The sequence below is a fragment of the Cydia pomonella genome, chromosome 13 (genome assembly GCF_033807575.1).
Source record: "Cydia pomonella isolate Wapato2018A chromosome 13, ilCydPomo1, whole genome shotgun sequence".
Classification (NCBI taxonomy): Eukaryota; Metazoa; Arthropoda; class Insecta; order Lepidoptera; family Tortricidae; genus Cydia; species Cydia pomonella.
Window position 1 is genome coordinate 10,097,053 of NC_084715.1, and position 16,859 is coordinate 10,113,911.

Here is a 16,859-nt window from a genome sequence, read left to right on the forward strand (position 1 = left end):
CCAAATCCCTTTTTCCCGCTCTATGTAGTAATATACTAAATAAGTATGTATTTTCTTTCAAGAAATGTAATCAGAACATTATTTTACTAATAAAACACAGTTTTCAAAATCAGTAAACTTTAATTCCTTTTGCTCGGAAAACAAATAGGTAAAAACTCAAAAACGCCCCGAAAACCCCCATATAGCAAATTTAATTGAAATCATTTGAGCCATTTTCGAGATCACCGTAATCATTGACATATATCTAAGGACGGGCCTTATGGGCAATAAGAATAACCGGTCAAGTGCGAGTTCGTTTACCTCGCACACCGAGGGTTCCGTACAAACTTCAAATTTTCTCATGAAAGACTTGACCAATGTAAAAAAAAACAATTTTTATTCTTAAACTTCGGAGATGAGAGAGGGGGGGGAGGATGGTATTATTTTCACATTTTCCTTCATACGTAAATTTTTTTTTCACAATGAAAATAAAAAATTGTTTTGTAATTTTCAATTTGAGCTCTTTCAAATGATACCCCACTTGACCTATTTAACTAGACTTTGCAATTTTACCCCCTCTTCATATTGGGAATTTTCCATTATTAATACTTACAAATAAAATAAAATAAATACACATCCAATATGTTTGGGTCAGCGTTATTCATTACTATTCCAAATTTCACATCGATAGCTTAAGTACTTCTCGAGATATTTAGCAATAGCACCATAAGGGTTCCTTTTGTACCTTTTTGGTACGGAACCCTAATAAACATACGGTGTGTATTTTTGATATGGCCGCAAACGTAAACTAGACGGAGGGTGCGAGGACAGCGCTTAGCTCAGACGTCTTCCTCTTCCATTATAACTGTGTCTTCCAAGTTCTCAATAATCTCGGTGTCCTCCAATGTGTTAATACTGGAACAATACCAAAATATAATTTATAATAATAATTAAGAAGTGGGTCCTTTATTCAAGGTACGAGATATTAACGGTGATTACTTTTGAAGCCACATCCATATATGTGTGTAAGTTGAGTCTCTCGAGCAACTCGCAGATGGCGTTGCAATCGTTTAAAAAAACATGTCACTAGGTACAACAAACCCAAAGGAACAAAACCGACATTAGACGATTCGATGGTAATCCCAGCCAGTGTAGACGTGCCGCGGCCGAGGCGGCGCACTAGGGCGAGGAAAACGCGCGCTCCGCCTCGTCCGAGGCACGTCTACACTGGCCGTTTTGTGCGTGAGGAAGTTGCCTGGCGCGTATGCTCGCTCTGTGTGGACCCGGCTATTTGAGTTACTTTTGTTTGGTGACTAACTAATCAAAGATGAAATAAGATTTACCACAATTATGAATGAGGAGTAGAAATTCACGATAAAAAAGCTATGCATTTGACATTTCGAAAGACCTCCGTCTACACTAGCACCCCTAGTGGCGAAATTAAACGCGGTAGCACTCATTCGGGCGTTAATAATATTGTATTCCAAAGGCTCTCATACACGAAAATAAGATCTTGCTCCTTGGAAAGGTCAGAGGATGAACCTATAATTAGTCAGGTAGTTCAACCTCAGGGTAGGAGTGCTTGTTCATTCGTTCGCGTGTTATTACTAGTACATACTACTTAAACAATAAATAATACGTTTATTTGTTAGTTGATATGAGCAAAGAAAATTTGAAATAGAGGTGGATTGTCAATGAAAATTTTGTAGCTACAGCAGATTTACTGCCATCTTTAGGCACACGATTAAAACTTTTAGAACGCCATTTGACTTTGATCCTTATTCTTTTACTGATGTGTCAAATTTGTTAAATATCAGAAAGGGGCGCCATATTACCGGGCATAACCCGGCCCGGGCCTTTGATCTATTAGATGTAGGGTTCAGAACCGGGAAATCCCGGTCTCGAAAGTACCGGGAATTCCCGGTTCTTTTGTCAGTAAAATGGAACCGGGAAACCAAATTTGATTCCCGGTTCTTTCGGTACTTTCGGGAATTTTATTTTTATTAAGCGATTCACACTACTATTTACTTATTTACTCTTACTTTAATTTTCCACACTTTCTACTATTCAAACATTCAAAACTAACGTGAATAATTCAGCGTTAAAATAAATAACGCGCGAAATTAATGGTGCGCTCGATATTACCAATAACTACCTACACTCGCTCGCTGTTGCTAGGAAGGAAAGTAAGTATATAGTAAGTCAAGCTTCCCCGCGCCTGCCGCGCATGCCCCGCTCGCGCGCCGCGATCTTTCGTTCACTCACTCAGTTTTCGGATTGCATTGCGCGCGTGTGTGATTTTGATGATAACCTCAAAGGCTTTTAGTAGATTTTGTTGTTAATTTCTGACAAAACGAGGTGAAATATTTAAATATTTTTAAATATTTTTTGGTAAAAAAGTTTAATTTTGTTTTCTTTGAAAAATGTTTAAGATATTTATAAATATTTAAGGAATCTCAGGTGACTGGCTAATTTTTACCATTTTATTGACAGTTAACACTTACTTAAGAACCTAACAAAAACACTGTGATTGATTATAGTCTGATTTATATATAATAACTTACTACTAGGTATGAGAATAGAAAATAGTTTAATTTTGTTGCTTTTGAAAAATGTTTAAGATAATTCTAAATGTTTAAAGAATTTAAAATGACTACCTAATTTTGACCATTTTATTGACAGTAAATACTTAAGATCCTAAGAATAACACTGTGATTGACAATAGTCTGAATTATATATAATTACTTACTACTAGGTATGAGAATAGAAAATAGTTTAATTTTGTTTTCTTTAAAAATGTTTAAGATAATTCTAAATGTTAAGGAATCTAAGATGACTGCCTTATTTTTACCCTTTAATTGGCAGTAAATACTTACTTTAGTACCTAACAATAACATAACACTATGATTAATTATAGTCTGATTTATATATAATTACAATTACCTACTACTAGGTATGAGAACAGAAAATAGAAGAAAAAATTTCGAATTAAAGTTACTTGAATACAGAATTTTAGTTTACTTTTGAAGCATAACCCTTGTTTTCTATGACAAAAACTAGCAAGAACCGAAAATACCGAAAAAACCGGGAAATCCCGGTTCCGTAATACAAAAGTACCGAAATTCCCGGTTCTCAAAAAGAATACCGGTTCCGAAAACACTAATTAGATGGCGCCACTTTTTGATATTTAACAAATTATACACATATCAGTGTACGGATAAGGATCAAAGTCAAATGACGTTCTAAAAGTTTTAATCATGTGTCGAAAAATTGCAGTAAATTTACTGTGGCTACAAAGGTTTCTTTGAGAATCCACCTGTTTCAAATTTTCTTTGATATCAGTATTAAAAGTCTTACCGATTCGCCAACAAGTCGTGCCCCTCCTTCAAAACACTCCATTTTTGTTTCTGCGCCTCATTAAAAATTTTCAGTTCGTTCAGGATATCCTGTCAACATAAAATATGTTATAGCAAGTTTAAACTAAGTGGTATCACAGAGCACATAATAAATAGCGCCATCTACCACAATGGAGATTATCTGTTCTACATAACTACATTTACTTGTTCCAGCTCATACTAAAGTTGCACAAGAAAGCCTTCATATACCACTGATTTCTTACGGGCTCCCCGTATACCTACTTATTGTGGGAATACAGAATTTGAGTCAAACATATCCATACACAATTTACGGTATTAACAGCTTTATATCTTATTTCTGTTATGATAACTGACTCACACAAAATATAACTATAATAAGTTGTCAAATTTTATGAACATTTAACTATTAACAACAACCAACACCAGATTTGACTATTATGATACTACCAAACGCTGATATATACCGCACACGAATGAGAAGCTAATAGGTTACTTAGGATTGAATAAGTCTAGTGTTATGAAATATATTAGTAATAATAACATTGCCGTGTACCGTCCAGTCAAACATATGACCATGGTCAAGATTTCAAGATAAATAAAATTCCAGCCTTTCAATAAAATGCATGTTAATTATAAGTTTCATAATAACCCTCTTATGGGTAGTTGGTGGTGTTATTTTATTTAAACGGCACTGTACGATACGAGAAATCCCGAAATGTAGATTTTGCGATTGCTCGCGTATATATATATTTATTATTTGTATGTTTTATCAATACAAATAAGGTCAGATGGGGTAAGCGAAATATGGAGGCAAGAGAAACACTTGTAGGGAATGGTACGTCAAGTATGGAGCTTACAGGCTTTATGTATGCATTCTTACTGCCAAGTTACTGTTTTTCTTGTCCCAAGTTAAATAAACAATGTTTCTCGTACTCAACCTGATCTTAAAACAGAATTATTAGTTCATAAATTAATTAATTACTCTTAAAATATTATCATGCTCATGCTGCAGATGATTAAATTGTGCTGTCGAAGGTGCCGGTTCCGTCGTGCGGTTGCGGGGCAAGTACACAGCTCTGTGTACGTGGATACGCGTGCAGGGCGCGGATCCACGTACACAGAGCTGTGTACTTGACGTGCAGGCAGGACAAGACGTGCGGGTTGGGCGGTTATTGCGGAACGAGCGAGAAGGGCGGGACGGGCATAGCGGGCGGAAAGGGCGGCAAGGGAGGGACGTTCGGGTAGTCCAGGACTTGTGGGCAGTACTGAATGCGTGGAGCGTATAGGGCTGGCAGAAGGAGAGGGAGACGAGGACAAATGAGAGGTGGAGAAGTGGGGTTGTTCGCTGAGCAAGGCCGCAGTAACGGTGGCGGTTGTTGGAACAACAACGAGATTTTCAGCAGTGGCAGAAAACGTGCTGCCAGCCACACTGTTCCCAGCACCCGAAAACTCAACGTAGTCGTCAATCTGAGGCAATGAGCACATGCAAGTTTAAAATATTTGTTATAAGAATGAAAACAAGCAAAAGATTGTAAAAACTTTTACCCGACTATGATTTTTTTCTTAACTATAGCACCTCTTCCTTGTCCAAAGTCAGTTAAATATTATTATGTAGTCTATGTCACCCCATAAAAATGAACCTATAAACACCTCATTCACCAAAATTGATTAGTAATTTATACACAACAAAAACATACCGGCATATATACGGCATCCATACGTAGACTGCTAAAATCATAACCCTTCCCATTCTCATAGTCGGGTAAAAATAATTCCGGTTAAACCAAACCAAAAACTTAAAAAGTAAATATATCTGAAAATGCTAGCTTCTGCAAGGGTGTCGCCAGCGGGGAGCAGGTGCCCACCTAGAGAATAAAATCTGTTGTCATTTATACATGATTAGCCGGGTCCACACAGAGCGAGCATACGCGTGAGGCAATATTCTCACGCACAAACTGGCCAGTGTAGACGTGCGCTCGGGCAAGGAAAACGCACGCGCCTCCTCGGTCGCTCTGTGTGGACTCAGCTATATAAATTCAACAATATTTATACCCATAGTCATAACTGCATGCGATTATGGCAAAATTAATACACTAACTATACTTATTAATAGTATTAAAACAGCTTTTACAGTACAGTCAGCGTCAAATACTTTGTAGCAACCAAAGTAGCCAAATAGTTCGGTACACCATATATATACTACGAAGTATTTGACGCTGACTGTACATATGGTACTACTTTACCGCACTAGTGCGAAAATTACCATATTACGTTACTGTGTCAAACATTTAAAGGGTACCTTATGTACTGTAAAACGTTGTACGATACATGTGCGAATAGGTAATTCGCAACTCGTGTCAATTTAAAACACTCCCTTCAGTCGTGTTTTAATTTATCGCCACTCGTTTCAAATTTTCTGACTTGTTATTATATGCCGATACTAAAATATACACCATTATTAAATCAAGTGATGATTGTATGAAACTTCAAGCTGATCTTGATAGACTGAGTTTATATTGTTCTATGAATGAACTGTACTTGAATGTCGAAAAATGCTGTGCCATTACATTTACAAGAAAGCGCAATAAGATAGAGTATAATTATTCATTAAACAACAAAAATTTAAGGGTTTTGTCTGAAGTGAAGGACCTGGGGTTAAATCTTGATAGCGAACTACAATTTATTTCACATATTGACAAAATTTCAGCAAAAGCATACAGAATGTTGGGATTCATTTTCCGACAAAGCAGGGATTTTACAAACCCTAAGACTCTGCAACTTCTCTTTAACGCATTTGTTAGGTCCAACTTAGAATACGCTACTACAGTCTGGAATCCTCATTTCAATGTTCACATTAACACAATTCAAAAAATTCAGAACAAATTTATCAGAACAATGAAATTTAATATAAATTTAAATCTTTTTGCCCTGACAATTTCTCTCTTCAACCCCGTAGAGAAATTCGAGATCAGATATTTTTGTTCAAAATCATACATGGCCTTATTGATTCTCCCAATCTTTTGTCTAAAATTTCAATTCGATGTCCTGATCGGCGAACTCGCTCCACAAACCTATTTGCAATTAACTTTGGTCGTACTACATATGCAAGAAATAAGTTCTTAGCTAGAGCGTGTAGAACTTATAATGAAATTTTTTCTGATATTGATATATTCCATTTATCATTACAACAGTTTGTTTCTGTAATAAAATGTACAGCTAATAATAATATTGATTAGTTACTATATTTCAGCATACTTGCCAATTTGTTAATATTGTTTTCAACAGTTTGAGTTATTTGAGTTTTGCATGTTTTGATATTAATGTTAATTTCTGAGCAACATAATTGTTATTACTCATTAGTGGAAACTGTTTGGCTTGTGGATGTGTAATCTGATTAACTATGTGTGTTGTTTTTGCCTGTTTGTTTCCCAAAGGTTTAATTAAATAAATAAATTAACTATTTTTCGCACTTGTATCGTAATGTACTATTGCAATACATATTGTGCTACTTTACCGCCCTAGTGCAGTAACTAGCACTATACATGCATATATTGAAAAGTGCCATATGTACTGTAAGACGTTGTATGTACAATATACATGCAAAAAGGTAATTTCCTACTTTTTGCACTTGTATCGCAAAGTACTTTTAGAAACTACTTAGCCTGACATTAACTCAACAGATACAATAAACAAGACACAATAAACTCTTCATGGTCTTAGTTTAAGCAAAGAGAAATAAGAAAGCTTAGATTACTCACTTCATAAATATTATTAAGAAATTAAAATCAAATCAAATGTTCGACGACCGGTTTAGCCTAGTGGGTCACTACAGCAAAACTATACATATTAAATACCTTTTTTAGAAAACATTATAATAAGCAACTGACTCTTTGACCTGCATTATCATGACCTCAGTAATCATTAAGATGTTAATTTTATTAGTTATTATACTTCATTTTATTACTATGCACAGATTGCACTGTAATTTCATTCAATATTATATAATTATAAAAAAGTGTCTTGTTTAGGAAGACTTCTATGCGGACTAAGTGATGGAAATCTTAACTATGGGAAGCATATTTACTTACCACTTTCCATGCCTGCACTGACTTATTGGGCCCGTGCTCCCTTAAGGCCTGTGCAAGGGCCTCCCATTGCGCCTCGTACCTCTGGGGTCCTTAGAGGCCCGTCAAATTCCCGGTTGGCGAACCGGGTGTGCTGTGACATGTATTCAACGAGCAATCTAATTTGTGCTGCGTTCGAGCGACTGAAAAAAAACAGTCACATAAGTTAACGATCAAAGGAACTGGCAAATAGCTATATTTTTCTGCAAATAAATTCTTTTTGTTTTGTGTAACTTACATTTTTGGATTTTTGGGTGGCATCCTTTCAAAAGTGGTAGCGGCGGTTTGGCCAAACACTTCACAGTAATAACACGCAAACTGCCGATAAAACTTTTCAAGTTGTCAAAATAGCAAACAACGGAACAACATAAACGGAAAAGGCTTTAATATTTCCTGAGGAGTAGTGGGCAACATATTTTCATCACTGTGATCACTGTCACACATTTTTATTTAGTATTATTCACGGTTTCACTCACAAAACAAAACTTTATGAGTTTTCAAACTTCAACAATGACTTCAACGCAGAGGAATACTCGTGGGCGTCCGTTGTAAAAAAAAATGTTTGTGTTTGCCTAACAATCACAGAACAGAGGGCCTACCGTGAACCACGTTCGACGTGTTGCCTCCCTGTCATACTTACGTACGAATTTATAAGTGCGACAGAGAGGCAACACGTCGAACGTGGTTCGCGGTAGGCCCTGACGCGTCGCAGCAGCGTGCAGCGTGTTTAAGTAGACCGAAGTATGACAGACGCCGCGACGGTATTACATTTCGAAACGCCACCGTTGGCAAATTTGCATTGAATTGAGTCTCCTTAAACAAGAAATATTTTATCGAAATATGTGAAGTTCTATTTTCAACATTTTTATAGTAGCGATAAAATTCGGTGGTTTTCCGATTAATATTATTTAGGAACGCACCGTAAATTTTATACTGCGTACTCAACTTGAATTTGCGTACTATTTTTAAGAGGTGCACGTAACGGAACGCAAAACCCATCTGGCAACACTGACTAAGATCTTTCAAAGATATTCTAACGTCAAAGTGACATTGGTCATCCGAATCGTGCAGCTTCTGTCAATTATACCACATACAAACGATATCTAATTGAGAACTTATCTATATCTAAACCAGAACTTAACGATCTCATATCTTTTCCGTATTGCATTTTTCGAATAGGGCCGATTGTGACCTTGTTGAAGTTTCTTGCAGCAACGCAGTTTGTACTACTGCATTGCTGTCGACTACATTCCTGTACGAAAATTCAAAATCGATGCGATGCTTCACGATATTTTTCTGACTCGCAGCAATTCATAAGGTATTCGTTAGCGCTGTGTCTGTCGCTGCTGCAGGCGCATTCCGAATGCTACCTTGATAAATGAAACAATGGGGTCGGAACAAGCTAATTTTGCATATCAAAGTTTGGTAATGTGATTGTGAAAATATAACCTTTATCGTGACACTCCAAAACCTTTATTCTATTCAAGTTTCAATTTCTGTGCTGGTGATGGGTGGGGTGGGTCCTACCCACTAGGCCAGATCGTCATAATATACAATTTAATGATTAATATTACTGTGTCAAGTGTTCCATTTAAACCGCATTTAATGTTATTTAAGCTTTGTAGGTATATCAGAATTGATATGTATATAAATGCGTATGTACCTAAAATCTGTCTGGAAGAGATTGCTTTAGCGATAAGACCGCCTGTTACCTCTTCTTGGTTCTCGAGAGTTTAACGCTTAGATACCGATAATAAGGGTACAAGTGATAGTCAAAGTCTGACATTCTTTACGTGCTTGAAATACCTTTTACCAATAAGCACTGATTTAAACATTAACGATTTTTGAACATTATTATTTACGAAAGCGGGTCTTAAGAGGGAAGAATAGCTTTCCAATCCTAGCGAAAATAACGGTATTTTTTCTATGAAATTCCATTTCGGGAGGAAATGTTTTCCATTAAGTACATATTAACAAATCACTTTGATTTTGATGTCGATCGCTTCAGCGTAATATTTTCCAGGTTTATAGGTTACACTTTTTAAAAAAATTGTTTTGCAAATTTTTACAAAAAGGAAAACCTAGTAATCTAGTTTTTCACTGTATCAATAACATACAAAAAAATCATGGTGAATGGATAATATTTAGAAGCAGAAAAATGTTTTCTGTTTTTGTATGGATAATCACGCGTGGACATACTTTTAATCGAGGACGGACTTGTCACACTGCCGCCCTCGAAACGTCGGTGGTGATTTTAAAACTCAATTACACGCGATTGAGTATTTTCCTTCTAGTGCAATCCTACGTATATATCGTAGTCTTTCCAATGTAAACGCGTCCTTAAAATCGAGTAACATATGCACTTCTCGCCAGCGCCACTGATGACGTAGTTACATTGCTCCGTTTACTTTCATCCTAATTCGTGCTAAGCTGCCTTAAAAGCCCCATGTTTGCTATTCATTAGGCGATTAACGTTGGTGATGTATACTTTTCAAATTAAAAGTTAAAAAGCATTAATGAAAATAATGGTCTTGGCATTCTCTACTAGATTTTTTTGTAGGTAATATATATATTTCCAGGTAAGTACATTTTGTTATAAATACAAGAGCGCGCAATAAGGCATATTGCAAATAAAAAACGGCATTTTTATTCTAATTTATAATGTAGTTCAGAAATTACAGTTCGTATATGTTCAATATATATGAAGTAAAAAGATATTCATAAAGAATAATAGTAGTGATTTAGACTTTTACCACCGATTGTTTTTTCAAACTATTCAAACTAGCACAAAACAAGGTACCTATCCTTCGGATTTAGACAATGTTGTACCTACTAATGCGCCATACGCGTACTTTATGTAATACTTTTCATCGCACTTGCTCGTAAACGGTGTTATTGTATGCCAGCATTTTTAGATGTAATGAGCTATATTATGCCCACGGGCGTAATAGACTTTTTTTACAAATTCCATTATGCTCATAGGCATAATGAGTTTTTTTTTTTATATCATCTACCTACTTTATTTCTACGCAAAGACACCTCCTCCTCCAAATGCTTTTAAAATGCATATTTTTAAATTAATTTGTATGTTTATGTTTAAGAATTATTTCGCTTAAAATTTAGATTTTGAAAATTACGTGTCACTTAACTTTTCGTAGCATAACTAATCTCACGTGACTATTTCCATACATTATTTAAGTTTCTAGTCGCGCTTTCTAACAACGATTGTTATATTCTCAACGTCGTAAACTGTTGCATTGTCCTCATTGACTTATATATTAGTTCGTAAAAACGGGCCCTACGGGAGCCATTGACAAGAATGGTGCCATTGACAAGAATGGTGCCATTGACACCGCTGTGCCGCTGTGCACGAATGCGAGCCAAGCGTGCAGTCCAACGCAACGCAACCAATCGCATTGTAGCATTCCACCGAGGCACACCAACGAGAATGTTCGGTCGGAATTATTATGAACGGGCCCTATCTTTACTTTTGAAATCTTTGATTCTCGTCCAATTTATGCATGCCTAACTTCAGATCAAGCAGAAATCTGGAATCGGATCAAATTGAACTAGAAGATTATTTTATAGACAGACACCGGAACAAGGGGAATTAAATAATAGCGTCTAAAAGGGTAAAATGGGATAAAATAAATAGAATTATACTGAATTAGAATTAGTGGGATGAATATCGACTCCGTAGTCCTTAGCTTAGTTGAATCTTAATGTACTATGAAAACTCCTAAGCTCGAAAAAAAACGTACCTATATTCAGTATTTAAATACCTAGTGTTCAGATCTCGTATGCAAAGATACAGAAATTTCTGCAAATCTTTATCATAGCTAAATTAGCATTCTGTTGAGGAACATTTCTTACGCCAGAATAATTAAGTACCTAATAGTAATGAAGTATATCTGCCATATTATTCTGTAAGACGAGTAGGTCAAAAAACTGGACTACAGAATACTGCGATCATTGTTGATTCACTGATAATTCGGTCTAAATGTAGGTACCTACATAATCCACTTATAGTACATACAAGAAGCGTCAGAGATTAGTAAAGTGTAATGTGTATGTCGTGGTATAATGGCTTGGTTACACAAAACCCTTGGCCGTCATTACCTTTGGTTACCAAGGTAAGAGTTCCATTACCAGTAGGCATATTGACCTCGGCGGCCGTAACCACCATGCGTAACCGAAGGTCTCGCATATCTGGTCCTTTGGTAAGCACGCGGAAAAACGAACACGTGCCTTGTAAAAAATTGTGGGTAGTGGGTACCATTCTAAATGTAAATATTATTAAAAGTAGCGGTTAGTTCTCGATAAGGTATCTTCCAGCATAAGTTTAACGTTATTTTAGGTACAGGTACGTAATATTAGTTGACACATGAATATGTAACGTTTTTTTTGTAATTATTCATAGGTGGCGGCGGCAATTATTATTTATTTATTTATTTATTTATTTATTGTTTACCATTATAGGTACCAAAAAATAGTGGATTATTTTAGTAATAATAAATGTAAATAATAAAACTTACCTCTCGCTTTCTTCTCGTATAAGACACATTTTTAAGAAATTTGTCCATTTTATGGAAGCACTTTAATCGCAATTTTAATGCCTTTTTCGCTTCTTTGGAACTGTTTCTAGGTTTAATAGAACGTTCTTTTTTTAATAATTTCCTAGTACGAAAATAGGAATCTCTTAAACCTTTAATTTTACTTTGTATTTGTTTGACAGTCATTGGTAAGCCAATATTGAATAATTGTACACTAATATATATGAAAGCCTCACGTCGTCGAGCAACGTGTCTATAGTATGGTTCACTAGGATCCCACAAACATTTTTGCTCGCGGTATAATCGAATTATCTTCAAATTAAACTTATTCGTGTTGGTCATTGTTATTGTTTACCACGTGGTCAGCGATAAAGAAATCAATACGCGTCGTAATTTCATACTAACCGGGCGGGTACTGACTTCGGCTACACAACTGCAGTGGATATAAAGGTTAGTGGTGGGGATTTTAATAAATTTTATAGAACACTATTACACAAATTTACTAAGTCCCACAGTGGCCACAGTAAGCTAAATAAGGCTTGTGTTTAAACAACGATACATATAATTTATAAATAATTAAATACATGGTAAACATAAACACCCATTACTCAGGAACATATATTCGTGCTCATCACACAAATAAATGCCTTTACCAGGATTTGAACCTGGGGCCATCGGCTTCATAGGCAGGGTCACTACCCACTAGGCCACACAGGTCGTCAAAATGAAATAAATAAAACTTATTTGCGAAAGTATGTTCGGTAGCAAAAGCCAGTAATCGACAACAATTTAATGTCAAATCCTCAAATACCTATTCATTTCATCATCAGACCTAATATTGTCTTTCTTCAAAAACGAATTTGTTTTTTCTTTATTTAATGTAAGTAATAAAGGTTCTAGTACAAAGCATCGAGATTGCCATGACAACAATTCGCTATCTGCACGGCTACCACGATTTGGTGTTTGACATTTACGTTAGCACCTGAGTGAACTCGATCGCATTCCCTCTCTATCGCACAAATCCATCAAAGCGAACGAGAAGGACTGTGATCGAGTTTACGCAGTCGCTAACGTAAACGTCAAGTTTCAAGTTGTGGTATGGCTACAGTATCTTTAAACAACTGTCAATTTGTTTCAATTACCTACGTCGAAACCCCAAATTAAATGGACAGCAAAACAATATTTCAACTGGTGTAATAATTTAGAGTAGATACACGGTGACCGATCGTATCCGTTCAATGGGAAACATACAGCACATAATAAAACAAAACAAAATGGTAAAAACTAATCTAAATTAAAATACATCTAAATAAGGCCCCCGCGGCATTGTGCCAAAGATGCTGGCAGCATTCCCTCGCTGAATGGCAATACTAATGCGCTGCGAGAGAAAGCTGCCAGCTCTCTGGTCACCGGTAGAGTCTATGAGCCTTTTACTCATTTCCTTAAAAAGTATCTTGGCGCTTGGACCCCACGGCCCTAGTGTCTCGACTCCAAACGCCACAAAGTGGTATTGGGGGCCGAGACTTCGATATTTGAAAACCTTTTTGGTTTCAGCCGCCTCGGCAGCTGCCCCAGCCTTGGCCGAAGTTCTTGGTAGATGGGACGGTGCCAGTGTATCGACGCATGTGGCGTCCCAGACTAGCACTCGACCCATCTTCCATGGGACCAGGGTCATACCGTCCGGTCTCTTGCCATCGTCCCTCGAAACGCCGTTTGGTTCAAGGATAGCCGGCGCGTTGACGGTAGCAAGAGATCGGCGGATGATATCGTTTAGGGCAGCGTGCCTGGAGAGGCGACCGGCACTTAATTGACAACAAAGGCCGTGGTGTCCAAGCACGTCGACGGTTGCGCCGCAGGGGCATCTGTGGGGGGCGCAGACCTTTACTCCTAATCTAAGGCTTGCGGCTAAACGGAGGGTATCCGGCTCTAGATATGTACCGGTGGGGGGGGAGGGGTAGGCATGCAGCCACTGGCCGGATTCTAGTTCTGCAGCTGCGAGGAGCCGCGCGCGTGTAGGACCAACTGAGCTGGAAAGTAGTTTATCAAAGTTAATTTTGCACAACGTGTCGTCCCAGCAACGTTGAATGTTTAATTTTGAAGGTAAATTTTGACCCGGACAAGCCGTCAGCCAGGCGTTTCTGGCCTCCGTCAAGCACGCCGTCTCGTAGTTTAAAGTGCAGGCCTTTAATATTTTTCCTACGAGGGAGGACGTGCCATGGACGGAAGATAGAAACGCTGGTAAAGCAACACTAGAAATTTTGCGCGTACCCAGCCCGCCGAATCTGATGGGCAGGGACGCCTGGTTCCAAGAATGCTCGCTAAGTTGTATATTTAGAATGGATTCTAGGGAAGATCTAATAAGGTTGTCAATCGGTGTTAAGGAGTTTTGGTGTTTCCAAAATGGACAGCAGCGGAGCAAATAAGTAAATTTTGGTACAAAAAGGCAGGATTTTAAAATAGTCAGAGCGGAATGAGAATTGACGTCGAGCAAGCGATCGGCGCAGTTTTTGAATTTAGTAATCGCGTTTGTAATGATGCTGGGAATGGCTTCTTCGAAAATTGGTGACCCTAGGAGGTTTAGTGAGTCCTTGTTTACTACTTTTATATTAGGGGTGATGGCTTGAAATTTTGATACGATGTCGGGATTACAACGGTTTAAAAATAATTCGCACTTCTCGAAATTTAATTCCAGGCCAATTAGCATAAATTTACTTTTTATTTCCGAAAGGTCTGCTAGTACAGTGTTAACATCGCCTCCTAGGGTACCATCATCTAAATACCAAACGTTAAATTTTGAATTTAGGTTTTGAACAATTGGATTGATAGCTAAACTGAAGATGGCTGGTCCGAGAGGGTCGCCCTGCTGACAGCCAACTTCGGAGGAAAGTTCGTGGTTTTTGTATAGTAATTTTGATGGATTAGCATAGCAATTTAATAAATAGTTATAAAGTTCTGGAGCGTGATTGTTGACTTCTGTAAGCAGGGCGTCCCTATTAAGCGAGTTGAAGGCATTTTTGACATCAATTTTCAGGAGTACCTCACACTGGTCATTAATCAGGCAGGTGCGGAGGGCATGGACAGCGGCTTCGCACCCACCTTTAGTACCGAAACCTAGTTGTACCGGTTCGAATTGTTTTTGCAATTTTGAAAGTATGTGTCGGACGGAAATTTTGGAAGTTAAACGCCGAAATGTTGAACCAACAGCAATGGGCCTGATCCCCCCATCTTTTTTTGTGAGGGCTATAAGATTTGCGCCATAAATAATGGGAATAAAGAGGGGGTTGACTTTTCCAGAAAGCATGAGGTTAATAAGTTTGGTAAGTGCGATAATGAGGCGTTTGCCTGTATCGCCGACGCAGTGTGAGGTCAAATCTTTTAGGTGTTGCGGAGATAATCCGTCGAGACCCGCTGCAGAACCTGTTTTGTATGAAAGAATTGCATTTATAGTGTCTTTATCCTGAACTTGAAGGCACACGTTGGGTTCTGTAGGCGGATCTAGGAAGTATGGTGTTGCTGGGGCGGACGGGTGTTTGTCACGTAGAGCCAAAAGGGTTTCAGTCGAGTCCACAGACAGAACGTCGGTTGAAAAAAGCAACCGTGCGGCTCCTTTCAGGTCACCATCGCTCACTTTTCCCTCTACAGTCTTTTTCAGAATGTTGCAAGACCGGTGAGAAGGATGGTTATTTTGATGATAAATTGGAGTCTGGAGATTAAGGGGGTGAGCACAGTTGTTTTTTATTTTTTGAGTAAGTGTTAGTCGGTTATTGTCTGAAGTAGCATGAAGAGTCGAAAATGAGAATGTAAGTAGGTTTTCCCACGAATCTAGGCTATTGCTTTCCACGCAGGTATTGATGACATCGGTTAGCCGGATTGCTACGGCGATTCTTGCACCTCGCGGAATTCTTTTAATTATAGGAATGTTGTTTTTAAGGTGGCTGAGGTGGAGATGGAAGTTGTACACGTTCTGCTGAGGTGTTGACGGGCTGGGTTGGAGTCCTAAGGCGGGTGGGCATGTAGCGATGTTGGACGGATTTATAGTTTTGTGGCATTTACCGATGTGAATATTCAGGCCGCGGGTTGTTGAAAATGATTTGTGGCACTGATTGCAAGGAACAGCTTGTGAAGACGTGCTGCCTGTAGCTGGTGTAGAGGTCGGCATCCACCCAGGCTTAAAACTAAGAAAGTGTAAAAACTAAAACTTACGCTAAAATAGGATATACCATAAGAAAAACTATAAGATATCACACTGTTTACAAAAATAATAAAAACTGCGATGACAAATGTCAACACTGTCACTTATTGAGGGCGCAGCCCTCGGGCGCATGTGGAACTTCTTTTTTCTTTCTAGGATGCTGGGTTATTTTCGGCCTTTGGGATCTACCGCAGGTAATAAGACAGCTTTGCACGGTTCGACAAGGAATTCTTTTATAGGTTAGTGCCGTTAGTGGTTTGACATATGGAAAATATCTTGTAGAATATTTGTGAAAATATCCACTCAAATATATTTTTTGGAAGTGAGCAAGTATATTTAATGTTGTTAAATCGTTTGAGTACCGTTTTAGTACTTAAAACAGTAATTAAAATATATTTTGTGTCCGGAATTTTATTTTAACTTCCGTCGAATTTGACACATCTTAGCTATCTCACACGTTCCGGATCGTAGGTATTTATTTAGAGACAAAAATGACATATATTTTTTTCCTTATTTTGCCTAGTTTCAGAGTTAATACCAATTAAAAAAAATGTTTTTTTTTTCATCGTGTTTAATATTAAAATAAAATAAAATAAAAATCATTTATTTCAGACCTTGGTCCATACAGTGTTAG

At 37.7% G+C, this 16,859-nt stretch overlaps 3 protein-coding genes and 1 long non-coding RNA gene across 6 annotated transcripts in view; 1 reads left to right on the forward strand and 3 right to left on the reverse strand.

Moving 5' to 3' along the window:
- Positions 1–12,573, reverse strand: part of LOC133524168 (uncharacterized) — a 137,294-nt gene extending 124,721 nt beyond the window's left edge. Inside the window, exon 1 of the mRNA XM_061860033.1 lies at positions 12,016–12,573. Coding sequence (XP_061716017.1) covers positions 12,016–12,375 — 360 coding nt within the window. The 5' untranslated portion in view covers positions 12,376–12,573. The remainder of the gene's footprint in view (positions 1–12,015) is intronic.
- The window catches only part of LOC133524170 (protein singed wings 2), a 126,949-nt gene that overhangs the window by 79,818 nt on the left and 30,272 nt on the right, over positions 1–16,859 (forward strand). The window lies entirely within an intron of this gene.
- On the reverse strand, positions 101–8,665 carry LOC133524159 (uncharacterized). Its single transcript, XR_009800335.1, has 4 exons — positions 7,719–8,665; positions 7,445–7,623; positions 3,337–5,221; positions 101–894 (listed from the first exon to the last, which is right to left on the reverse strand). It is a non-coding gene; the product is annotated as an uncharacterized LOC133524159 (long non-coding RNA).
- LOC133524161 (uncharacterized) lies at positions 13,319–16,669 on the reverse strand. 3 transcript variants are annotated; one of them, XR_009800337.1, is made up of 2 exons: positions 16,087–16,669; positions 13,319–14,060 (listed from the first exon to the last, which is right to left on the reverse strand). XR_009800337.1 is itself a non-coding variant. In XM_061860022.1 (2 exons), exons 1-2 carry the CDS (start codon positions 16,254–16,256, stop codon positions 13,328–13,330), a joined length of 753 nt encoding a protein of 250 aa, XP_061716006.1. In that variant the 5' UTR covers positions 16,257–16,669; the 3' UTR covers positions 13,319–13,327. The 3 variants fall into 3 exon arrangements, 2 of the variants coding, with proteins under 2 accessions (XP_061716006.1, XP_061716005.1); XM_061860022.1 differs by having other exon boundaries at positions 16,237–16,669; XM_061860021.1 differs by having other exon boundaries at positions 14,302–16,669.